This window comes from Micromesistius poutassou, assembly GCF_964030765.1.
Source record: "Micromesistius poutassou genome assembly, chromosome: 20".
NCBI lineage: Eukaryota > Metazoa > Chordata > Actinopteri > Gadiformes > Gadidae > Micromesistius > Micromesistius poutassou.
In genome coordinates this window covers 9,720,391-9,744,414 of record NC_140290.1, presented here as the reverse complement: position 1 = coordinate 9,744,414, position 24,024 = coordinate 9,720,391, and the positions used below count along the sequence as shown (strand labels likewise).

The window sequence follows — 24,024 nt, the reverse complement described above, 5'->3', positions numbered from 1 at the left end:
ACCAGATTGTCCATTCAAATCATGATTATTTCCTTCAGATGCAAGGCCGTGCAGACTCATTGGCACTAGCCGTTGCCGTCTTGCATGCGATGCTCGGGATCAAATAAATAAATACATGCAAATACGTTTTCGGAAAGGGATCTTAGTTACAGAATATTTCAAATGTGAACTTTTTTGGCCAAGACCCAACTTGCCTGGGGTGCAGCATTATGACCTGAGAAAACCCACAGTTTGCCAGAGGGAGGGTTGAAGGGGGGCCCCCTTTTTTACTCGAGCCCCTGCCCCCCCAAATGTCTGTGCCGCACCTGCTCAGTCTGCAGTTTGTGGTTTAGGGATTTGGTTCTCAACTGTCTGCTTTTGTAAAACTCCTTGTCAAATATTCAAAATGAATAAAGATAAAGATTATGTTAATTATGTCCTGCTTTGCCCACAAGGTATTTTGCAGATAATGAACAAAAAGCCTGTGAAGATGCATTCAAGTTCATTACCATCACCGAGCGATGGCGCAAGCAACGCCTCGTGAGGATGTCACAAACACAAACACCCAGCCACGGAAAAGATTCAATATTACAACGCAAAATAAAAAATAAAAAATACAATTATCTTTGCGACACACGAGTCCAGGAAGACGGAAAAAAAAACTTCCGTTACTTTTTTCTTTTCGTTCTGCTGCTCTCTGACTCTTCGCTCCATATATGGAAGAGGAATAGCTCGCGCGAACAAGGGCGGAAACGTCGCGCGGTGACAGCTGGGAGCTCGAGCGATACAGGAAGAAAGCCCAAGCAGCCAGCCCTGACTCGGATCACTTCCACACCGATTGACTGCGATTAAGGATCAAAATCACAGCTTGATCAATCTAGCAGGTAAGCACGCTCCCGTTTCCCCCCGACACGGCTAGTGACATGCTTTAACGTGTGTGTGTTAATGTTTGTGTATGTATGTGTGTGCGACCAAAGCGTCCAGAGAGCTAACAATGCTCCTCCGCCGCTCCCCTTCGCTCTGCCCTGAATCACCCAGACATTATTTATTCCAGCTCGGTGTACCGCTCACTAGCCCAGCCTGCCACTAGCCTGTCTACCGGGCGCCTCCATGCTGTTCCCCCCGCCTACAGTAACTTATCACGGGAGCTGAGTGTGCAAAACATGGAAACTTTAAAAAAATTTCTGCACAGCAGTGCAACATTTTTGCTAACACGGGTGCAAGAAAAAAATCCAGGAAATGCCGAAACAGCAGACACACGCCGACGGAGGAGTCTGTCTGTCGATGTGTACGCACACGCACGCAGGCGTGCGCACGCACACACACACCCACAATGCCACATTACATATGTCAATACATCCAGGTTAGCTGTGTAACCCGTGTTGTTTCTGCATTCTGGGTGCTTGGCTTTACCTTAAGGCGTGTACTGAGTCGCATTACCCTCCAGACTCGTGGCCGTGAGGAGGCTGAGACGCAGCGCCACGTCCGGGGTTGGTTTGGCCTACTTCTGCCTGCGCTGACCCGGTTCTCATAACACGGACTGCGGCTGTCTGGCTCCGGTTATTGTTCCGGGACAGAACCTCTCCCCCCCCCCCCTGGCAGTGAGCCGTGGCATGAACACACATGCCGACACCAGCTCAGTGTGTCTGATGTAATGAGGACGCTGTATTTACATGCATGCATACCCCCCCCCCCCCCCCCTCCGGAACAAATGGGGTCGTACCAGGGGACCTGAGCCGCCGCAGATGTGAAATGTATAGCCGTGCATAGTTGGCCGTCAGCTGGGTCAAATGTAGGCGTGATTGATGCATGACTGTGCTGAAATACACTTGACGCATAAACGACGAGGCTGATAAGGTTAAGGCTGACTAGAAACTTAGAAAGACAACTTTGCTCTGTCACAGTTTCATTCATTTGGTTAATAAGATATCATATCTTAGGGATTTATTAGGGGATTAATTGGATCTTGCTAGAAAAAGGCCTATAGAGTTGAGGGTAGGCCTGGGCGATACAACGATCATATTGACCGATATCATTAACTTGATAATTTTAATGCCCTAAAAAGACTAGGAATTACCATGCTGGATTTAAACACTTCTGTTTAACACTTAATATGACCTTCCACTGTTCTTCATTGAAAAATACTCCAATGTCGATACAACAATGAAAAACACTCAAGTATTGTAAATAAGTATGGAACCGTGTTTTTGTAACAAACCCAGCTGCTAGATTCGGTGGTCCAGTCTCTTATCGATATATATTGAACATGCTTTATATTGATATTGATCAAAAGTCTATCACGATACAGTCATTTATTGTTTTATTGCCCAGGTCTAGTTGAGAGCTTGAGATAGGTCGGCTATGTTTACTAGTATCCGTTATGCCGACGTGCCCATCCCTCGGGTCAGGCTGAGTCATGCCCCCCCCATCCCCCCCACACACCTCTTCCTCTTCCTCAGAGGTGTGGGTGTGGTCATCCAGGAAGTGGACTGGGGTACCTGCTTCCTGTTGCCATACTTTTTAATTACTACAATCATTGCATCTCTAACAGCCTCTCCTTCCACCCCTCCAACATTTGATTACCGTATATATTATAAGCACAAGATGGAAATATTTTTTATCTCATGCTATTTTCTTCTTTTCACGGTAATTGACTGAGTTTCTGTCTTGAGTGGGAAGCAAATGACTCATGTGCAATCTATTGATTAGACTCTGTTCTAGACGGCATTGTTGTTGTTGTTGTTTTCGAGAGCAACCTTTGTTTAGTGGGCAGATGATGATACCGGAATGAGGTTGAGGGTCGAGGAGGAAAGGTTAGAATAAGCACTGAGTGGAAGACAATGACCAGGAGATAATGAGATCCTATCCCCTTCAAGCAAGGGGCGGCCCCTGGTCCCAGGTGTGTTCACCTGGCTGGGAGTGAGTGCAGGTACAAAGGTCTTTTCCCCTGGTCCCAGGTGGAAACACCTGGGAAACACCTGGGACCAGGATCGGTCTTGGTCAAACAGATGACGTAAGCGGCATGTTGGTTACACCGGTGTTCCGCAATATCTGCCCTCTCCCTCCCTGTCTCTCTCTGTTTGTGACATGAGGGAATATATATTGTTTAAATGAACATGCCTCATCAGCTAGGGTCAGTAAGTTGTATTGCTTGATATAGCAGCAGCATTGTATAGACGTTGGTTTATTCGATGCTACCTGCTACCTATCTAAGTACATGATTTTGAAAACGACAAACCCAAGCACTTGACATTTCAGGTCAATGTCAATCAACACTAATCGATGATGTCTTGTTGTTTGTTGCATGTTGTTGCCACCTCGACATATCTTGGTGGTTATTCAGCCAGCATTGTTGGAATTACTGCCTGGACGGCCCTAGCCCCAGCCAGTCAACACTTGTGCTGGAGAAGTTCTGTAACCTACATACCTTTACCAGCACTGCATGTTTCTGCATGCTCCCCTCCAATCACATTCCACCTTCTGCTGTCGCTCAGCCCTGGTTCCAGGAGCAGAGACATGGCTCAACCTGGTCTGGGATTGATCTTGGAACTTCATATTACCTAGTATTTGCTTGGTGTCCAGTTTCCTACATGTGTGTTTTAGCTGTGGACCAAAAGCTTTGACGGTTTATTTTTACAGGAAGGCTGTTCATGTGTCATTCATGAATGACTGCCAAAGCAAATGCATGACTCGCTTATTAGTTACTCGTGGCCACATGTATGCGGTCGTAATCGTCAAAGTAATCCTTTTGATATCAACTTTGAAGTAACATGCCATCGTGCAACCACTGCGGCCGTACGCCCAGAATGCATTCTCAGAAGCACCCGTCCTCAAATGCTGAACGCGCCGACGTACAGTGTCTTCCGCTGAAAAATGGGCCAATTGTTGCTAAGTAAAGTGGCTTGCCTGTGATGGGCTGTCTCCATGGCGATCAAGATGCCCTCACGATTGATGTCAGCCACTCGAGATAAAAGCACCTTCCAAACGCAATGACAGATCCGCTTCTGTCATTGTGATTCTCTAGCCCGAACACAGCTGTCTGCATTGCAGCTCTCTCATTGGCCAAGCTTGTCTGCTAATGCTCTTGTCCCGCCCCCCCCCCCTCTCGCAGGTATGGCAGAGCTGGCGAGTCTGGTGCAGAGGCTGGAGGTGGCTGTGGGTCGCCTGGAGGCGGCGTCGGGGAGCGCCGGGGGTCCGTCACCCCCTGCTGGACAAGGAGGTGAACTGCAGGCCGAGTGCGCCGTCGTAGCGCTGTCTGTTCTACTGCTAAAGCTTTACACTTAGTCTAACCCCTACCTGCTCTTTAATGATATGACATATACAATTCAGTGCAATTTGCTTGGGATGCAAGGGTCAGCTAAATGACTAAATGTTAGAATAGCTTCTAAAAATAGCTTGAATGGATTGACTCTAGTTTCCGTGTTGGGAATGGGGAAGTACTTTTAGCGCTAAAGACAGGAAGTCTGATAAACGGATGAGGATTCTTCAGTTTGAGGAAGCGTTGACCTTAAATGGACAACAACACGTGACGCGACCATTAACCTTCACGTTATCACGATTCTCCTGAGGTCCACATGAACTGGGGACCTCAACACCTAGCCTCTGGTGGTCAGAAGGAACAGACCAGGACAGGACAGGGTTTTGCGACACTGTCGTCGCTGCATCTATCTATCTCTCTCTCTCTCTCTCTCTCTCTCTCTCGCTGACTTCCTGTTTGTTGTCGTTTCTCCCCGTTCCCATGGCGACCCCCTTCCAGCCATGTCGGCGTACGTGGGGGCCTACGATGACATCATCAGCGGCCCCGTGGCCCAGTACATGGCCCTCAGCAAGCAGATCGGGGGGGACGTCCTGAAACACGTGAGCCAATCAAAAACCTCCTCACCAAACGGTTCCTTATGTCGGTCCACCTGCTGTCGCTAAGTGGCATGTTGTTGTTTGCGGTCACCAGGCAGACATGATGAAGCAGGCGTTCTCCTGCCAGCGACAGCTCCTGGCCACCGCCGCCGGAGCACAGAAGCCCGCTGATGTAAGTCGTCTACATTTGACATCCCATAATAGCCTCGAGACAGGAGTTAAGCTAGGGTGTGTATCTGGGTGTCTGTCTGGGGCGCACGTAAACAAGTCTTATGATCTGTGTGTGTGTGGTTACAGTTTATATTAGAGCCTGGCCAATACTGTATTTTAGGCGTCTTTATGTATTTGCCGATACCGATATTGGGGCATCAGAGAGCCTGTGTCACCTACCTGTCCATTCTCCCCCCTCCCCCCCCAGGCGGTGCTGACCGCCATGCTGCAGCCCGTCTCCAAGGTGATCGAGCAGGTCCAGGCGCTGCGGGAGCAGAGCCGCTCCTCGCCGCACTTCAACCACCTGTCCTCCGTCAGCGAGAGCGTCCCTGCCCTCGGATGGGTCGCCGTGGTGATTAACACACAACACACACACACACAACACACACAAACACCATACACACCATACAAACACGAAAACACACAAACCCAGTGAGTGAGCGTGCGTTGGGTTGTGGAGGCTGATCTGGCTGGCTGTGGCCATAGCGGGCCACGGGCCACAGAGCCCTCTCTGTTGGGTCCGGACACTCAATCCATCCTTTGTTTGAACCCGAGTTGGGATGAAAAGACGCTTGTTGACATTGTCAACAAAAGCTGAAAACATATTGGCATATTAATTCAATGCAGTCCAACTCCTGTGTGTGTGTGTGTGTGTGTGTGTGTGTGTGTGTGTGTGTGTGTGTGTGTGTGTGTGTGTGTGTGTGTGTGTGTGAGAATTTGCTCATCTAATGCTTGTTGTTGTGTCAGGCTCCAAAACCCGGGCCCTTCGTCAAGGAGATGCAGGACTCCGCCATGTTCTACACCAACCGCGTGCTCAAGGACTACAAGGAGAAGTGAGTGGGAACTGCTAGCGTAGCATGCTAACCGGGCCAGCCAGCTAGCATGCTAACCGGGTTGTTGCTAACCCTTGCTAGGTAGACGTGACAGTCATGGATGCTACAAGTGACAGCACTCTGTCCAGATGTTTCTTGAAAACTTGCTTGTACAGCACATTTAGAAGTTTCCTTTGGGAGTGCTGTGGTCTGTCTGTAGAGCTCCATTGAACTGAAGTCAATGTCGGTGAACTGACTTCAATGTCGGTAAACGCACTTCAATGTTGGTGAACTGAAGTCATTTTATTTGTTAGCAACCATGAGTGGGATGGGATTTGAAAAACAACCATTTTGTAAAAGCGTAAACCCAGGGCTGTGTGACTGGACCAGGGGTGTGTGATTGGACCAGGGGTGTGTGAGGGGACCAGGGGTGTGTGAGGGGACCAGGGGTGTGTGAGGGGACCAGGGGTGTGTGAGGGGACCAGGGGTGTGTGAGGGGACCAGGGGTGTGTGAGGGGACCAGGGGTGTGTGATTGGACCAGGGGTGTGTGAGGGGACCAGGGGTGTGTGAGGGGACCAGGGGTGTGTGAGGGGCCGGGGGATGGATGACACGGGGGTCTTTTCTAACCCTGGTTCCCTGGCAGGGACAAGACCCACGTGGACTGGGTGAAGGCCTACCTGTCCATCTGGCAGGAGATGCAGAACTACATCAAGACGCACCACACCACCGGCCTGGCCTGGAGCAAGACCGTAAGCCCCGCCCCCGCGCAGCTGCTGTTAATCAAGGAGACACTTCCTGTTTTCTTTATCTGTCGTTCTGAAGTTGTCCCCTCCCCCTTCATTAAAACACATCGGTGGTCATAAATAGTGGGTTTGTTGTTTTAAAGTATACATGAAACAGCGAAAAAATAAGTTAATTAAGTTAATGTAATTTGTGTTGAACTTGTAATTCATTTATACTTGAAGAAAATCATTTTGAGACCAGTAGGACAACAAGTTGTGGAATCTTTTTTTCCTGCTGGTCCCTCTCTCCGAGCGAGCGCTAATATAAAACTAAGAACGTACCGTCCGACAATTGCACTTGACGATTTTTATCGGATTCTAACGATGTGACGTCACTTCCTCCGCGGCAGGGACCCGTGGCCTCTGCCAGCGCAGCCCCCCCCACGGCCCCAGGCGGGTGTGCCCCTCCCCCCCCTCCCCCAGGACCCCCTCCTCCCCCCATGGCTGAGCCGGCCCAGGGCGGCGGTGGCGGCGGCCCGCAGAACCGCAACCTTCTGTTTGCCGCTATCAACAAGGGCTCTGACATCACTTCCGGTAAGAGGCCAGCAGCGTTCTGGGAAAGATTTGTGGGAGAGCAACAGGAGCGCAAGTTGTGTTCGTATTTGTAGCGGGACTTAATGTGATCGTATTGTTCTTGCTTTAAAGTAGGCAAGGTAACTTTATTGATACAGCACGTTTCATACACGAGGCAGACTCAAAGTGCTTCACATAGAAACATCGTCATATAATGAAATTAAAGAATAAAATAAGTAAAAGAAAACATAGGCAAAGTAAAAAAAGAAATGCATTGTTGAAAAGTGATGTGTTTAAGATTTAGCGGAAAGCTAAAGCAAACATACAATAAAATGAAGTAATGAAATAGATATGTAAAAGAAAACAAAGTTAGAAACTTAGTAAAAAACGTTCTCTAAAAGTGTTCAGTTGTTTGTTTATTTACAACTGTCAATCTGTCTCTCTCTCCCTCATCCTCTCCCTATCTGTTTAAATCCCTCTGTCTGTCTGTCTGTTATTCTCTCTCTCTCTTCTCTCCAGGCCTGAAGCACGTCTCAGACACCGAGAAGACCCACAAGAACCCAGGCCTGCGGGGCCAGGCCGCTGTCCGCACGGGCCCCAAGCCCTTCACTGCCAGCCCCGCCGCCGCCCCCGCCAGCCGCAAGCTTCCCCCCGTCCTGGAGCTGGACGGCAAGAAGTGGAAAGTGGTGAGACATGGGTGTTGCTATGGCAACGTTGTGGTGGCTTTTGGTGGGGGTCACGGCCGGTCGTGAGTCATGGCCACGGAATGACAACATGGGGTTTAAGATAGGAATTCTTTGACCCTTATATGGTCACAACCTGGTAGGAAGTCATCTTTACTAATGCACTGAATTCTCGTGTGTGTGTGTGTGTGTGTGTGTGTGTGTGTGTGTGTGTGTGTGTGTGTGTGTGTGTGTGTGTGTGTGTGTGTGTGTGTGTGTGTGTGTGTGTGTGTGTGTTCTCCGTCTGTCGCCCTCTCTCTCTCGTGTGTCTTCCCTTGGTCTCTCGCCCCCTGCAGGAGAACCAGGAGGGCGTGCAGGGTCTGGTGATCAGCGACACAGAGCTGAAGCAGGTGGTGTACACCTACAAGTGCAACCGCAGCACCCTGACGGTGAAGGGCAAGATCAACTCCATCACCCTTGGTAAGCCCCGCCCCCACAGCGCGCCACCACTCACTGTACACCCGGGCTGCTCCATTATGGTCAAAATCTTAATCACCATTACTTTGGTCAATGAAATCATCACGCTTATTCAAACGATTATTTTTGAGTTTGAAAACATGAGGCATTCATTCAGCATTTCTCTCCAAAAAAACACTTTGTAACTGAGATCTTTGAAATTTCGCCTTAAAAAAATACACAAAATGTTCAAATGGAAAATGTTCAAATGGAAAATAATGTACAAATATGTATCCAGCTGTTCTGCACTTTCTATAAAACATAATCACGATCAAATTCGATTAATCGCACAGGCCTACTTTACACACACGGCCTACTTTACACACACGGCCTCCATCTTCAACGCCACATGGTAGATGTGTCAACGGTTTCTACGCTAGCGGTCACTTGTCCCGTATACAGGACAGCTGTGTGGTAATAATGAATAGAGAATGCAAAGCGTGGACGAGGTTTGGAGCAGCGTCGGCCGTTGTGGGTGCTGCTGCTGCTGTGTGCGCTGTGTGAAACATTGTGTTTAAATTCTTGGGACACAAAGTGTCGGTGGTTCGACACATTCTGTGTGCGACAGCCATCAGCGGTGCAGAGTACGATGTGTTCCCCAGCATGATGACGACGTAATGATGGCTCTGGTTGTCCCCGGCAGACAACTGCCAGAAGCTGGGCCTGGTGTTTGACGACGTGGTGGGCATCGTGGAGGTCATCAACTGCCGGGACGTCAAGGTCCAGGTGGGTCCCCTCACACGCTGTGGATGACTGTTGTGTTGTTGTCTCATAAATATTTGACCTGTTAAGCCCATTGAGACTGCAATGGTGATGAAGGGCTATACAAATAAAATTTAATTGACTGTCCTCAGACCTTCTTTAAAGGGGACTGCAACAGGGATTCAGTACTAGTGTTTTTTCATGTTTTAAAACATTAATGGATATCCTATTATACAATTCAGAAAACTCCATAGAAACATGTAGTGAGCCCCAAATAGTTTCATTGAATATGAAGCCCTCTTCATAATGGACACTTCACTGCATTACCCACAATGCACTGCGGGTCGACCGAGGAGAACAGGCTATGGGAGTTGTGCTTTCTAAATCAGTATTGGTCTTTCAGCAATTATGATCACGAGATGACGGATCATGTTGGATCATGACCGTTGTAGACGGTCAAGAAGGAATACTTAGAATCTCTTTCTTTCTTTCTTTCTTTTTCCCCCTCCCCAGGTGTTGGGTAAGATCCCCACCATCTCCATCAACAAGACGGACGGCTGCCACGTGTACCTGAGCAAGGACTCGCTGGCCTGTGAGATCATCAGCGCCAAGAGCTCCGAGATGAACATCCTGGTGCCCGACGCCGACGGGGAGTTTGTGAGTTTGCGTCTATACATTCAGTCTGTCTCTTCAGCTTCTATACAGTCTCAGTCTGTCTCTCTTCATTTATCTGCTCTGTTTTAAGTCAGCTATGAATCATGTCCAGCAGTTTAGGTCTTTCAAGTGGGAGATTACTCACGCACACACCTCTCTACACATATACACACACACACCTCTCTACACATATGCACACACATCCCTACCCATATGCGCACACACACACACACACACATCTCTCTACCATATGCACATACACACACCTCTGTACCCATATACACACACGCACACACCTCTCTACCCATACACACACACCTCTCTACCCATATACACACACCTCTCTACCCATACCTAAATACTTGATGGATCCCAAATGTTTGTTTCATTTTGTAGTAAAGTTTTACAGATGTTTTCTTACCAAAGTTCAGCATACCAAATCAAATCACAGAGAATAAGTGTTGCAACATAGAGCCAGTAGCTGAAGGGAACATAAAATACAAGGAGTACGTCGCTAGTTATAAATGTGTCTCTCTCTCTCTGCGTAGACTTGCTCCATGTTTTCCGGCAGCTTATCAGTTTGTTTGTTTCTTTGTTTACCTCTAGACGGAGCTGCCTGTTCCCGAGCAGTTCAAGACCGTCTGGGATGGCAAGAAGCTCGTCACCACAAACACCGAGATCGCTGGATAGACAACACACACAACCACAAACACACACAACCCCATCCCATCAACACCAACCCCTACCTTTTTTAGTTTTTTTCGTAAATCCCAAAAGTGTATCAAATCTCCGATCACACCTGCTAACGTTCCCACTGCTGACCGAAATTCGGACATTCCCCCGCAATCCTTCCCCTTTGTGTATCAGCCAATCAACACCGAAGCTGTTCCTTCCATCAGCCAATGAGAGGACTGCTTGTCTTTTTTTTTTCTCTTGTTTCTGGAGAGTTCCTCCAGCCAAACGCAGGGAGCAGCTTGTCGTTCCAATTGGTTGTTCGTGAGCACCTTCTAAAAGAGTTTGGCCAATCACAGAAGAGGCTGGTGTCATAATTCACTCCAGTTGGGGGTGTTGCCACTGCTTTGCGTATTGTAATCCGTAAGGCAGCCAATGTCCCCTATAGGATCACTATCAGTCACTGCTTTTTGCTCCTCGCCATGCAGTAGCCAATAAGGCAACAGGACCGCGATGCCGTAGCCAATTAGACGATCAGACCGCAACGCTGTAGCCAATCATGTTTCTTCTAGTCGGCCGTGGGAAGATCTTCCTGCGCCATTTTATGCAACGCTGTGTTGAAGTACATGTCACGCCACCCCCCCTAGGGCAGGGGAGGACTCACAATATTAACCTTAGTAGGGGACAGAGACGGTTGCTAGTCTCCGAGCGCTTACATAGGAATGCCAATTAGCCCTTTTGAGCGTGCTGTGATATAGCCTGGTTCTCTTCTAATTAACATAACAAGTTTAAAATAATCTGTAAATGAGGGAATGATCAAACCACTCCATGTACGACCCCCCCCCCCCCCCCCCCTCCTCCCTTGCTATGGCACATTCCGTAAAGTATTCCAAGTGAACATTCCATTTCAGGAATCATAAAGACTGCAAATCCCTTGGGTTTTGTAGTTCTCGTGTGGATCCCGATTTTTTTTTTTTTCTTTTTCATTCCTTTGCTAGCAGGAAATGTGATAAGGTGAGCGTAATGGCGGTTTTTAAAACGGTTAAAGGAACTTCGGTAGTAGTAGTAACTGCTTGAGTTTCAAAGTTTGGCCCCGCCCCTTCCTGTGGTCGGCTCCTCCCCCTCCACGTCAGTCATGCCCTTCCCTCTCTCATAGCACTTGGTACCTCCTTCACTTATTTCTTTACCTCTTTCTTTGGGTCCAGAATCAAAATTCTGCTCATTAGTACTCGAGACATCATTGATAAAAATATAATGAAGTTGCAATAAAAACGATTAATTTCTTTGGAGACTCTGGTCTGTTTTTTTTTTTACAGTTGAGCATTTGGGGTCCTGAAGAAAATGAAGCGAAGCTTAAGAATGTAAAGTTTATTAAAAGGGAGAAAAAAAACCTTAGAACATTAAAAGAAAAATCCAACATTTCCAGCATGTATTCGATCCTCTCCTATTACAGTGCAATCATTTCCACGTTAGGAGTCAGTAAATAAGTAAATCAAAGAACAGTATTCAGTGCAGTAGAGGTGAATGGGGCCGGTTGTTTGTATGTTTATACACTTTTATACATGGTATGACATTGTCCTATTTTAAACTACCTAAATGTTCTCTCAACCCAACTAAGTCAATTTAAAGGAATATTCTTGAATACGCTTGACTCATAAGTGTAGACGTTAGCACATACTAGTGTATATACATATTATACTAGTGTATATACAAGGCTTAATTATTAGCATATGTTAGCAGTAAGTGTAGACCAGGCTGAATTACTAGCGTATGTTAGAAGTCACACAAGCCTATACCAGGCTGCATTAATAGCGAATGTGAAGCAGTCAGAAGGCAGACCTCCTCGCGTGTCTGAAGCGGTATTACTATCGTATGTAAGGCAGCAAGTTGTCGTTGAACCACTTCTCAGTGAACTGCAGGTGGTTCCCATTGGTGGCCAGGAAGACCAGCTTGCCTGCCTTCTCCATGGCAGCCAGGCCCAGGCGGTCCTGCGGAGAACCAGTGCAGTTGGAGCTCATTCATATACACACTGCGTCAGTCAACGCATTCCCATGAAAAACCACAAGTCTGCGCGAGGAATTGAAACTCGTCTCTGGGTTACTTCGTTTGATGACTTGGCAGGATTTAAGTAGGTTTCAGTTTATCCATACAAGACATTTCTCTTAGAATGTCGATGTTAATGTCAATCTACCACTGTACAGTAATTAAGTATATAATTATAATAATGGACGTCCTTTCTTAAGCTTTTAACCGTTGTTTTAAGTGCTGACTCATACCTCGGTGTAGAGCAGGCTCTCCTGTAGGGTCTCCGTCTCGTTGGATTGGCCGGCCTTCAGGAAGCCGAACCACTGCACAAACAGGAACTGAGTTGTACGTTTTGTTGTGTAATATCTCTTGTATCGTCTGGGTGTCATATAGTCACACCGCTATGGCCGTGATGATGACTGGTGAATAGTCTCTCTCTCTCTCTCTCATAATTCTCAAAGGGTTGTATCAAATAAGTAGGGATGCACTGATATAAACTGTATTGGTGGACAGCGATATTACTCAGCTATGAAAGGCTGATAAGATTAGTCCCACAACGGGGAAATTCACCTCTTATAAGCTAAAGTAGTAAGAGTTTAATAAAACAAATAGTAAAGCGATCATAATTTAGTGTTTTTCTCATCGACAGGTTGTTCTCGCAAGTAATTACAACTAAATGGGGGTAAAATAAAAAAATAATAATTAAAAAGATCACTAACGATCACGGCTCCTTTGCATGTGTGTATTAACGGCCCTCACCTCCGTAACCCGGGGGTCCACCACGGTGTCGTTCAGGAACTTGACCATGACGAATTTCTCTAGCAGCTGGAGATTCTTCTTGTAAGTCTCATTCACGACCTGCAATGAGATTCAAATCACTGCAATGACATTTAGGACAGGAAATACAACCAGTTGTCATGAAAACCAAAAGTAAACCTATTTTAACATAATTTAACCACAGAAAAATCTTTCCGTGTTCCCCAGGCTTGCGTATAGCCCATTCTATTCAACCACACATTCCCCCTTGCAGACGCCAACAGGAGGTTAAGAGCCTGTGTTGAGGCCAGGCACCCGTACTGACCCTCTCCTGGTTGATGTCAGCCAGGAACACGCTGTGCTTCTTGTACAGGTCGTCCTTCAGGGGGTCGTGCCAGTACTGCGCCTGGACCAGGCTGAGGACAGACACATGATGATAATCACTGCTTACTCTGAGCTGTACTGGGACCAGCTCAATCATGACTGAAAATCACTTTACTCATTGGCTAGAACAACAGACAGCAGAATAGGGTGATGGAGAGAGAGGAGAGAAGAGGGTGATGGAGGGAGGGAGCGATAGAGATAGATATAGATAGATAGATAGAGAGAAGAGGGTGATGGATGGAGAGGGAGAGAGAGAGACAGATTGGGTGGAGGAAGGTGTGCTGAGCAGGACTCACTGTTTCTGCACCAGGTCGGAGTACGCTTCGGTGTTGAGCGCCTTGCGGATCCAGTCACAGACCACAGAGCTCTCCCCCGGACACCTGGGCAGACCGTACACACCTGGACGCACGGACAGATAGAGACCCGACTTAAGGGGTACATCCCAGTTACATCATTTAACAACAGCTACAGCTGTATTCATTGGTTTAGCCTTTTGACATCCAAAATTAGGTTTGATTGTCAGTAGTCAAATGAATTGGTTATAATAAGTCAATGTACTCTTAACCCCCAAATGGATGGTTTGTTAACTAATGTGATTTTTGACAAACCACCATGGGGTTGTCATGGTGACATTGTGTTGTTGATGTTTACCTTGGTGTTGGCCCCCGACTGAGATCAGGTTTTTCATTGGGGGAGAGGGACAGCGCTGGGCTACAGCCCGCCTAGAGAGAGAGACAGGAAGAGAGAGACAGAGACAGAGACAGAGAGAGAGATAAAGAACCAGAGAGAGAGAGAGACATGGAGAAACAGAGACATAGAGGGAGGGATCAGCCATTTTGCTTGGAGTGAATCTCCTTGTGACGTAGGTTTAAACAGTATAATGTAAATGTATTTTGTTTAAATTATCCTATTTAAATAACGATACACAATGACTACCGCAGCAATCTGCGCTTCCACCTCTTAAGTATAATTGACCATTTTAGTAACGTAGCAGGTGCATTTATCCAAAGCGACCAAAAGTGAATTGTTTTAGTCAATCATTTCATTTAGCTGTAGGAAGTTGTCAGTGTATCTTGCTCAAGGATGGTCTAGCATACAGTGGAACTACGGCTATAGATAATGTCCTTCATTTAACATTCAAGCAGCTAGGACCACCACAGCCCCCCACAACCAGCCCAGTCCCTCACAACCTCCCAGCTCATCTAGATAAACAACAGGCCAATCAGAGCCCAGTAGGAGGCAGGCCGGTTCACCCACAGGAACTGGCCCCCCTGGGAGAAGCCCATGGCGTTATAGCCCCCCTTCAGCTGGGGGTCCTGGGCCAGCTGGGCGCACACCTGCGCCACCTGCTGGTTCACGTCCATGAAGAAGCTGTTCTCTGTGTCCTGGAGGAGAGGAGAGGAGAGGAGAGCAGAGCTTCAGCTCAGAGACACATGGACCACGCATCGTTGGGTTGTGAACAACAAGGATAGGATGGTGTCATGGAGAAAGACAAAGAACACTTGATAATGATACGCAATATCGGAGCGTAATAAACAACATGGCAGGAAGACAAACCGGCCACATACATGTTCTTTCGAATGAACTACCCTTTAAAAAAATTCAGGTGCGCTAAGTGAAAGAAAAGTAAAAAGAGGTGTGAAATTTGGTTGAGACTTGTCAAACTGAATCCCAATGAAGAAAATGACAGAGAGAACCCAGACTGCAGAGAGAAAGGGCCATCTTGGCTCTAAACCCTCATCCGGTTCCCCCAGTGTTTAGAACCAAGATGGGTGGAGGAGTGCCGTAGTGAAGGCACCTGGATGATGTTACTGCCGATCCTCAGCGACAGAACGTAGATCCCCGGAACATCATCCTCGATCATCTTCTTGATCGCCCCTAAACTGAGGGGGTTGCAACAGCTGTCGCCTGTAATCGATACGAATGCCTTGATTGGTTGACGCCTTTAATGGAGAAAAGCTTATGACAATGAAAAATATTATTCATTGATCATCATATTCTATGCTTCCTGATAAATGTTATAATTGAATATTGTGATCTATTGATGCTGCTACTTATTTTCTACTTATTTTTAACTTTATCTTGTATTGTTGCTGCTTTGTGACTGTTGAGGAACAAAGCCTAAGAATTGTACTACTTGTACAATAAGATGTAATAAAAGTAACTGATTCTGATCCACAAACGTGAATAACCCTTGATGCAGTTACGTTCTTAATCAAGTACTTTTCTATGAACTTATGTTTCAGTGGAACATTCTGCCCATTTGAAGAACAGCAATAATGTACAATGTGATCATATATCACTCCCAGCATCCCAGGACCCAGACACATACCCATTCCATGCCACATGACCAGGGGCAGGGTCCCATTGGTGGTGACCTTGCGGATAGGGTCAGTGGTAACCAACAGCAACGGGCAGGCCGCCAGCAGGAGACGCAGTAGGGGGGTGGCCATCTTGAACCCTGGAAGCAACCGCATAGATTAAGGTCATGTAAAAAAGGTAGGATATATATATATATATATATATATATATATATATATATAAACAATTCTCTTTTTATATCCATGATGGGAAATGAAGGGTGTCACAGCAGAAAGCACAGTATAATAGGTAGGTTACAGTACAAACGTATATAACAAATATACAGAGATAAGAGACACATTTATAATATATAAGAATACAGACTACTAATGAGAATACTAATAAGAATACATTTTAAAACAATATCAAAGTCTGTAGCAGGGAGTAGTATAGCCAGACAAGTTGAAGAATTTTAGATTAGTATTTTTAAATGCATGCTTACTCATGTGCGTTGAGTTCTGAGTGTTATCAAAGAGTGACTTATTAACTATACAATTGACATGGACATTTGCTCGGAAACCTGTTCCATTTCACCACGAATCCCCAATGCATTACATCACTGTTATGAATCAGCATTTAAGGCAAACCTCGTTAGTTTGAAGAGCCTTTGAGGATCCCTTTGTACCGACCACTGATGGCGTAACACCCTAAACCCGCAAGATTAAACTCACCTCAACCCTAATATTTGCGTTTATCGTGATAGACTTGTAGACTAATATTACGACACACACACACTCAAACCCACCGCTTGTGTTGAGCTTTCTTCCTGGCTGACCTGCTGGGACTCAAATCACGTGATAACATTGTTTGAGGGCCGCCGTCCAATCAGGTTTAACCAGGGGGGCGTGGCGTCGCCAGGGCGGAAGTGTTCTAACTTGTGATCTTTGTTTGTTTTTTTTAGATCTCCCCCCTTTTCTCCTCCATTTACTAATCCGTATTATCTAACCCCACCGCATTGTCTGAACGAACCCCCCCCGGGCGGTCACACTGGGTATGTAACGCCAGGCTTACGTACTTAACCCCCGCGCGTCATGTTCATACGTCGGAGTTACAAGTCAGTGCAACTCAAAAGTTCACTAGGAATGAATATCTCACTCTCTAGGCGTTGATCAAAATAACATAGTTGTACTCAGATCGGCGATCTAAAGCGAGGGTCGGGGTTACAGGACCAGTGAGACATGTCTATCCAGTACGGGGAGCCAGACATGGCCGGGAGCTACGGGGTGGTGGACTCGTTCCCCAAAGACTTCGGCTACGGGGGCGACGAGGCGGGCATCGACGATGACAGCTCGGCGTCAGCTGACACCCAGCCCAGGATACTGCTCATGGGGCTCCGGCGGAGCGGCAAATCCTCCATCCAGAAGGTGAGGGGTCGTGGTTCACTTACACTTATTTAAGAGTGAAGACCTGCACCTTGCGATTGCTCCAGAAATGCGTCCTTTTTTGTATAGGCGTGAATGGGCTACGCATGCGCACATGTTCTTCACGTCAAAGTTAAGCAAACTTATGACCGTCGCTGACTCTTTTTTCTTATATATGATGTTTTCTAGGTGGTCTTCCACAAGATGTCGCCCAACGAGACGCTCTTCTTGGAGAGCACCAACAAGATCCACAAGGACGACCTCTCGGGAAGCTCCTTCGTCAACTTCCAGATCTGGGACTTTCCCGGACAGGTGGACTTCTTCGACCCCACGTTTGACGACGAGATGATCTTCACGGGCACCGGAGCCCTCATCTTCGTCATCGATGCCCAGGTTGCCCAATACACTCAAGTCGGCTTCTTTAACCCCTTTATCACAGTTACTGACACAGAGTGCTTTACCACAGAATAACTCCGTGGTTAGAAACGAAGAGGAACACATGACCTAAAAGTATGCAAGTATGACCAGGGTTGGTGCCAGTTGGAAAGACATAAATAAGCAGCAAAACAATAACGAATTTACATTGTTGAATTAAGTAGAAAGTAAAATTATGAAGATTTATAGGGCAAAAGCAACATGAAGACACATTTTGACATTTGATTTACGTAATACCCTTCTTGAATACAGTATTTTAAAGCCACAGTGTGACAAATGATTGCAGATGTCTGCGAATATCATGGTGATCCTGTCCAGGACGATTATTTAGATGCAATCCACTCCTGTTTCTGTGACAACAATGTAAATCCTATCCACTGTTACCCTGACAACCCTTAATTCAATTCTGTCCATCGTAACCATAACGGCGATCCGCGGCAACAATGCAGATTCTCCATTCTGTTCGCCTTTCGTAACCATGACAATGACCGCTCACTCTCTCCATCCGCCCGTAACCAGGACGACTACGTGGAGGCCCTGGGGCGGCTGCACGGGACGGTGTCGCGGGCGTATCGCGTCAACCCCCACATCAACTTCGAGGTGTTCATCCACAAGGTGGACGGCCTGTCGGATGACCACAAGATCGAGACCCAGCGGGACGTGTACCAGCGGGCCAACGACGACCTGGCCGACGTGGGGCTGGAGAAGCTCCACCTCAGGTATGAGCTTACGTTGTGTCATACGTTCAGGTGTTATTAACATGTACATATCGTGGTGTTGATCCGGGAGCTGTAATCTAACAGACATTTTACTGTACTGTATCTATTGCACAGTGATTTTAATTCTATTGACATTATTACATGTATTTTTATAAATGTATCTATTATTATAATATTTATATTATATTATATTACGTTTATAATGTGTGCTGCTGTTATGACTGAATATCTCCTCAGACAAGGCTAATCTAGAGCTAATCTAACCTAGGTTAGGTTAGGTTTCTCCGCCATCTAATCTAATCAAGGTCATAAAAACGTAGCCGACAGCGTTTCATTAAGATACTGGTCCTGTCTCACTCTACTGGGCGGGGCAGGGCACGCACACGGGCAGGGTTAGAGGTTCCGAATCGTTCTCATGGTTCTGTTCGGACACTCTGAGCATCAGCGTCCAAAGTTTACTAGATGCTCTACAAACAAATGTATTATTAGAAATGTTATTTGTCAAGTAAATGTCATTTTAACCACGTATCTCCCATCCCTCTCCCTCCTACCATCCCTCCCTCCCTCCTTCCCTCCCTGCCTCCCCCCTCCCTCCCTCCCTCTAGCTTCTATCTGACCAGTATCTATGACCACTCCATATTCGAGGCCTTCAGCAAAGTGGTCCAGAAGCTTCTACCACAGCTGCCCACTCTCGAGAACCTCCTGAACATCTTCATCTCTGTGAGTTTCTTCTGCTCTCCCATTAGCTGTTTATACTTGTTTTTTTAACAGCCCATTGGCTGTTTTTAGTTGTTTTTTCTACAGCCCATTGGCTGTTTTTACTTGTCACCAATAGGGGCGTGTCTAGGACGGGGAAGGGGGAGGGCATCCCCAGTGCCAGCTCAACTGAATCTTGCAGTTGATGAGTCAGTCCGTTGATTTCGTAATCAAAAGCAAACATAAACCGATTGTGTTTGAACTACACAATGCTACACAATGCTGCAATGTTGTCAGTGCTGCCTATTCTGTGCCGTTCCCTGACCATCCCAACTGAATGTGTTTGGTCACAGAACCTCAGTTCTGGTGGTGGGCTCACAGTTCCCCTCTCTCTCTCTCTCCCTGGTGTCTCAGCACTCGGGCATCGAGAAGGCCTTCCTGTTTGACATGGTCAGTAAGATCTACATCGCCACGGACAGCTCGGCGGTGGACATGCAGTCCTACGAGCTGTGCTGCGACATGATCGACGTGGTCATCGACATCTCCTGCATCTACGGGTAAGAGGTAGTCGTCGTGGTTACCGTCGGGCCCTGTCCAGCTCATGAAGGCCGGACTTAACACTCCCAGGTAATGATATATATATATATATATATATATATATATATATTATTTAAACATGTTATTATTTAGCATCAAATGATATTGCTGACATCCTGGGGGAGGTCTATGAAATTCTGAAAGATCAATTTGTTTTATATTTAGTCATTTGTCTTTTAGATGCTTTTTATCTAAAGTGACATAAAAACTTGGATACAAAGTGAAGTGAACAAACAACAGCACCAAATCAATTGTGGAGCAACTACAACACATTTTAAGTGCTCTGTGATCAATACGCCTCCTCTTGCATCGCTCCACATTCTACCTGGAAAAGTGCTGTGTCACCAAATCAATGTTTTGATCGTTTACCTCCTTCTTGTTACTCTCTCCTTCTCCTCCTGTTCTCCCCCTCTTCGACCTCTTCCTCTCCTTCTCCTCTTGTTCTCCTCCTTCTCTCCTTCCTCTCCTTCTCCTCCACACTGTCTTCTTCTCCTCCGCCGCCTCCTCAACCACCTCCTCCCTCACCCCTCTCCTCCTCTCCTCATCCACCCCTCTCCTCCTCCACCACCCCTCCTCCACCCCTCTTGTCCTCCACCCCTCTCCTCCTCCACCACCCCTCCTCCACCCCTCACCTCATCCGCTCCTCTCCTCATCCGCCCCTCTCCTCCTCCTCCACCCCTCTCGTCCTCCACCCTTCTCCTCCTCCACCCCTCTCCTCACCCACCCCTCTCCTCCACCCCTCTCCTCTCCCACCCCTCTCCTCCACCTCCTCCTCCTCCACCTCCTCCCCCAGGCCCATGGAGGATGGAGGGGCGTACGATAAGGAGTCGCTGGCCATCATCAAGCTGAACAACACCACAGTGCTGTACCTGAAGGAGGTCACCCGCTTCCTGGCCGTGGTCTGCGTGCTGCGCGAGGAGAGCTTCGAGAGGAAAGGTAAGGTGTGTGTGTGTGTGTGTGTGTGTGTGTGTGTGTGTGTGTGTGTGTGTGTGTGTGTGTGTGTGTGTGTGTGTGTGTGTGTGTGTGTGTGTGTGTGTGTGTGTGTGTGTGTGTGTGTGAGAATGCTTTGTGTGTGTGTGAGGGAGGGAGAGTGCTTTGTGTGTGTGTGTGTAAGGGAGAGTGCGTGTGTGTGTGTACATGTGTTTGCAGGTCTCCAACCAACAGGCTCAATACAACCAGCTTGTACAGTACCCATGGAAACTGCTTTTCATTGAAAGCCGCAAGTAGATATGTCAAACTAAAAGCCACGTCCCTGAGAGTGATGATGTGAGTGATCACGTGGGTTCTGGTTTTGTTTCTGTGTTTGTTTCAATCCGGAATCTTATCAGGCAAAGATAAGATTAGACTTCATTATCCTCGGGGTTTGGTCCGCTGACACAGAGATAGATGGTGGAACAAATGTATCTAGAGAATATAAATCATAGCCTCCTATACTTGAATCTCACAGCTTGTATTGTTCCCACTGTGAATATGATATGAAGTATTGTGCGCTCCAGCCATCCAACGTGTTACAGCAGAATTTCTGGGGGGGAGACGACCCAGAGCATGGGCAGGGAACCAACAACCACAAGGGGCGGACTCATGCTTCGTTTGAGAATTGGAAGAAGAAGATCACAATTTTGAAGTGTATTTCCACAGTTTCCGAGCCTTGACAGACACTTTGCTAAGAGTTCCCCACCGCAGGCCAGTGCTCTGCCCTCCAGCAACACCACCAGCAGCCCGTCTGCCTCCGCCCCTCAGATATGAATCTAAAGTGTGATTAGCGAGCCTGTGTTGACCTCTCCGCCTTGTGCTCCCTTCCTCATCCTCATCCTCATCCTCATCATCATCCTCCTCCTCCTCCTCCAGGTCTGATCGACTACAACTTCCACTGCTTCCGGAAGGCGGTCCACGAGGTGTTCGAGGTGGGCTGCAGGGCGCAGAGGACGGGGGGCCGGCCGGACGACTCCCTCACCTCCTCCACCTCCACCACCTCCTCCTCCACCCGCGGCCTGAACCACAGGAACTATGCCTCGCACAACGGTAACATGATGTAGGAGGAGTCGTGGTGACACCGCCCAAGGGGGACGGTGAGGGTGGTGCGTGGTGGTGGTCTTCATCCAGGGGCCGGGCAGAACATCACCTGGAATAGGGGACGGATTTGAGGGGCTTGGAGCTTGTATTAGGTGTGTGTGTGTGTGTGTGTGTGTGTGTGTGTGTGTGTGTGTGTGTGTGTGTGTGTGTGTGTGTGTGTGTGTGTGTGTGTGTGTGTGTGTGTGTGTGTGTGTGTGTGTGTGTGTGTGTGTGTTCGAAAATGTCTGCAGCCTTCTGTACGCTGGTTTTCTCAGCCTCTACCTGCTCATGCCCTATTGCGTCTTCATCCACTACTCATCCGGAGGGCAGGGGTGTGTAATGGCTCGGGCGTCATTGATTCCCTGCCAACAGGTTCTGGGTTTGAATCCCCATGTTCGCACCCTTAAGCCACATGCCTTAACCCTCTGCTGGTTCCTTAAAGACCTGTCTCTGTACTCGGTACAAATCACTTTGGATCGGATCTCCGCGATGACCAGGTAGTAGATAGTTCCATCACAGACCCCTCCCCGGCTGAGAGTGTGGGAGGTCTGTTGGCTTCATCGATCCATGGTTTCAAATAACTGTTTTAGAAATGGATCCAGTGGTATAGCTCCTCCTGTTCTTTACTCTTGATGAAGAAGGGGTTTAGGGGGACGAAATGGACAAGATGATGAAGCGACATCCTCCTAGCTGGAGGATGGAACGGTGGGAGAGAGGAGGGGTGACTGGTGAAGTTTGAAAGTCACAATACAAATCAACTCACATTTTTTCATGCAGTGTATTGGCGAGGTGATGACATGTATAGGTAATGTGTATGATTTGAGGCCTTATCACAAGCCTCGGTTTGCCAAATGATGTTTAGGTTTTCCTGCGCCCGTAAATCTCCTTCTGTTGAATGATGATGTGCCTTGTGGACCAAACTGTATTACTGCCCAGGAAATGTTTCCGACCCAACGTGTGTGTGTGTGTGTGTGTGTGTGTGTGTGTGTGTGTGTGTGTGTGTGTGTGTGTGTGTGTGTGTGTGTGTGTGTGTGTGTGTGTGTGTGTGTGTGTGTGTGTGTGTTTGTTTCTCTGGGGTTGGTGACAACGTAAATATTTAGCTCTCATCCCGGATACATATGGAGCTGAATTGCGAGTGGCTTGCACAGAGCGGTTTGAATAAATAGATGTCAGCTCACCATCGCTCTCGTAGCGCTGTTAGCTTCTTGATTAATCACTGTTGTAGTTTCAACTGATTTTTTTTTTCCCTTTCCTTTTTTTTTTTAAATGTTACTGTGACAGTTTGTGTGTTAGCTGTAGATAGTAGGAAACATATTTTACGCTAGTAGTGCGTGAATTACATAGTAACTCCATCACTTCCCAAACGCGAAAGCCTGACCAAACTTTTTTTTTATATTTCCGAAACATCGGGAACGAACGTGTCAAAGTGAGAACAAAATGCCCCCCCCCCCCCCCCCCCCCCCCCCATTGGCGTTTCTTCCCGAGCGAAAAGCCACCAGGAAGAGACCAGGAGACCGATGGGCCGAGTGTTGATAATGACTCAGGCCAGCTTCTACTGGGGATCCTGGTGGACGTCCACGGTGCCAGCGGGACTATTATGGTCTGTGTTGATGGAGTGTGTTTGGGCTCGGAGAGGGGCAGTGTGTGTTGGTTCTTAATGGAGTCCTGGAAGAGAAAAAAGTATTTTCATTAGAGCCGTCTCGTTCGCCTTCCGTTGGCCAAGTTTACGTTATGACATTATCTTTAGTAGCAGGTAATAATTTGCTTTTAGGGAAGTTCAAGCAGGTCTGGACAATATTCCAGAGACCATAAAATCTCTCACACACACACACACACACACACACACACACACACACACACACACACACACACACACACACACACACACACACACACACACACACACACACTCTTTCTATTTATCTATATCTCTCTCCTCTTTTAACCGAATCCAACTGAGAATAGCTTTAAAGCAAGGAAATGTGAATCATGTTTTATAAATTGCTGAAAAATAAAGTTTTTATAGCGCAATTTCTTCGACTTTTATTCCCATCCTATTCCCTTTAACAGGCATCTAAATCTCTACAGAAATACATGTGGCGGTTAGTGACCGCTAGAGGGCAGCACTTCCTCAAAAATGTCCTACAGCGATGTCGAAGTATTCAAACCTGAACCAATCCACTCATCTGGACTTCACATCCACAGTAGAGTGCAGGTCTACCACTTGAATCTGGGCCCGTGTCACTCGGTCTGGAAGGGGCAGTTTTAAGGGCAGTTTTAA

General features: G+C 47.3%; 3 protein-coding genes across 5 annotated transcripts; 2 read left to right on the top strand and 1 right to left on the bottom strand.

Moving 5' to 3' along the window:
• The first annotated feature begins 740 nt into the window (after positions 1 to 740).
• Positions 741 to 11,648, top strand: cap1 (CAP, adenylate cyclase-associated protein 1 (yeast)). Its single transcript, XM_084484439.1, has 13 exons — positions 741 to 863; positions 4,091 to 4,198; positions 4,736 to 4,836; positions 4,928 to 5,005; positions 5,252 to 5,395; positions 5,791 to 5,876; positions 6,500 to 6,605; positions 6,989 to 7,172; positions 7,671 to 7,837; positions 8,170 to 8,293; positions 8,973 to 9,055; positions 9,545 to 9,688; positions 10,292 to 11,648. The coding sequence occupies exons 2-13, from the start codon at positions 4,093 to 4,095 to the stop codon at positions 10,373 to 10,375; spliced, it is 1,407 nt and encodes a 468-aa protein (XP_084340565.1). The 5' UTR covers positions 741 to 863; positions 4,091 to 4,092; the 3' UTR covers positions 10,376 to 11,648.
• Positions 11,649 to 11,710: 62 nt separating this feature from the next.
• Positions 11,711 to 16,748, bottom strand: ppt1 (palmitoyl-protein thioesterase 1 (ceroid-lipofuscinosis, neuronal 1, infantile)). 3 transcript variants are annotated; one of them, XM_084484769.1, is made up of 10 exons: positions 16,629 to 16,748; positions 15,855 to 15,983; positions 15,321 to 15,430; positions 14,780 to 14,907; positions 14,174 to 14,244; positions 13,819 to 13,921; positions 13,464 to 13,554; positions 13,142 to 13,240; positions 12,634 to 12,705; positions 11,711 to 12,345 (listed from the first exon to the last, which is right to left on the bottom strand). In XM_084484769.1, the coding sequence occupies exons 2-10, from the start codon at positions 15,973 to 15,975 to the stop codon at positions 12,223 to 12,225; spliced, it is 918 nt and encodes a 305-aa protein (XP_084340895.1). In that variant the 5' UTR covers positions 15,976 to 15,983; positions 16,629 to 16,748; the 3' UTR covers positions 11,711 to 12,222. The 3 variants fall into 3 exon arrangements, with proteins under 3 accessions (XP_084340895.1, XP_084340894.1, XP_084340893.1); XM_084484768.1 differs by lacking the exon at positions 16,629 to 16,748 and adding an exon at positions 16,555 to 16,628; XM_084484767.1 differs by lacking the exon at positions 16,629 to 16,748 and adding an exon at positions 16,471 to 16,618.
• A 73-nt stretch (positions 16,749 to 16,821) lies between these two features.
• On the top strand, positions 16,822 to 23,202 carry rragcb (Ras-related GTP binding Cb). The gene is made up of 7 exons (XM_084484765.1): positions 16,822 to 17,247; positions 17,434 to 17,637; positions 18,199 to 18,398; positions 19,004 to 19,118; positions 19,509 to 19,651; positions 20,485 to 20,627; positions 21,540 to 23,202. Exons 1-7 carry the CDS (start codon positions 17,062 to 17,064, stop codon positions 21,725 to 21,727), a joined length of 1,179 nt encoding a protein of 392 aa, XP_084340891.1. The 5' UTR covers positions 16,822 to 17,061; the 3' UTR covers positions 21,728 to 23,202.
• The last annotated feature ends 822 nt before the right edge of the window (positions 23,203 to 24,024 follow it).

Bases quoted from the DNA above. Each gene is read 5' to 3' on its own strand.
- cap1 (XM_084484439.1), top strand. From the start codon at position 4,093: ATGGCAGAGCTGGCGAGTCTGGTGCAGAGGCTGGAGGTGGCTGTGGGT. The intron at 9,056-9,544 runs GTGGGTCCCCTC...CCCCCTCCCCAG, and splicing joins GCCGGGACGTCAAGGTCCAG to GTGTTGGGTAAGATCCCCAC. The intron at 9,689-10,291 runs GTGAGTTTGCGT...GTTTACCTCTAG, and splicing joins CCGACGCCGACGGGGAGTTT to ACGGAGCTGCCTGTTCCCGA.
- ppt1 (XM_084484769.1), bottom strand. From the start codon at position 15,975: ATGGCCACCCCCCTACTGCGTCTCCTGCTGGCGGCCTGCCCGTTGCTG. The intron at 13,922-14,173 runs GTAAACATCAAC...CCGTGCGTCCAG, and splicing joins AGTCGGGGGCCAACACCAAG to GTGTGTACGGTCTGCCCAGG. The intron at 12,346-12,633 runs GTATGAGTCAGC...GGTTCTCCGCAG, and splicing joins AGAGCCTGCTCTACACCGAG to GACCGCCTGGGCCTGGCTGC.
- rragcb (XM_084484765.1), top strand. From the start codon at position 17,062: ATGTCTATCCAGTACGGGGAGCCAGACATGGCCGGGAGCTACGGGGTG. The intron at 19,119-19,508 runs GTGAGTTTCTTC...CTGGTGTCTCAG, and splicing joins TCCTGAACATCTTCATCTCT to CACTCGGGCATCGAGAAGGC. The intron at 20,628-21,539 runs GTAAGGTGTGTG...CTCCTCCTCCAG, and splicing joins GGAGAGCTTCGAGAGGAAAG to GTCTGATCGACTACAACTTC.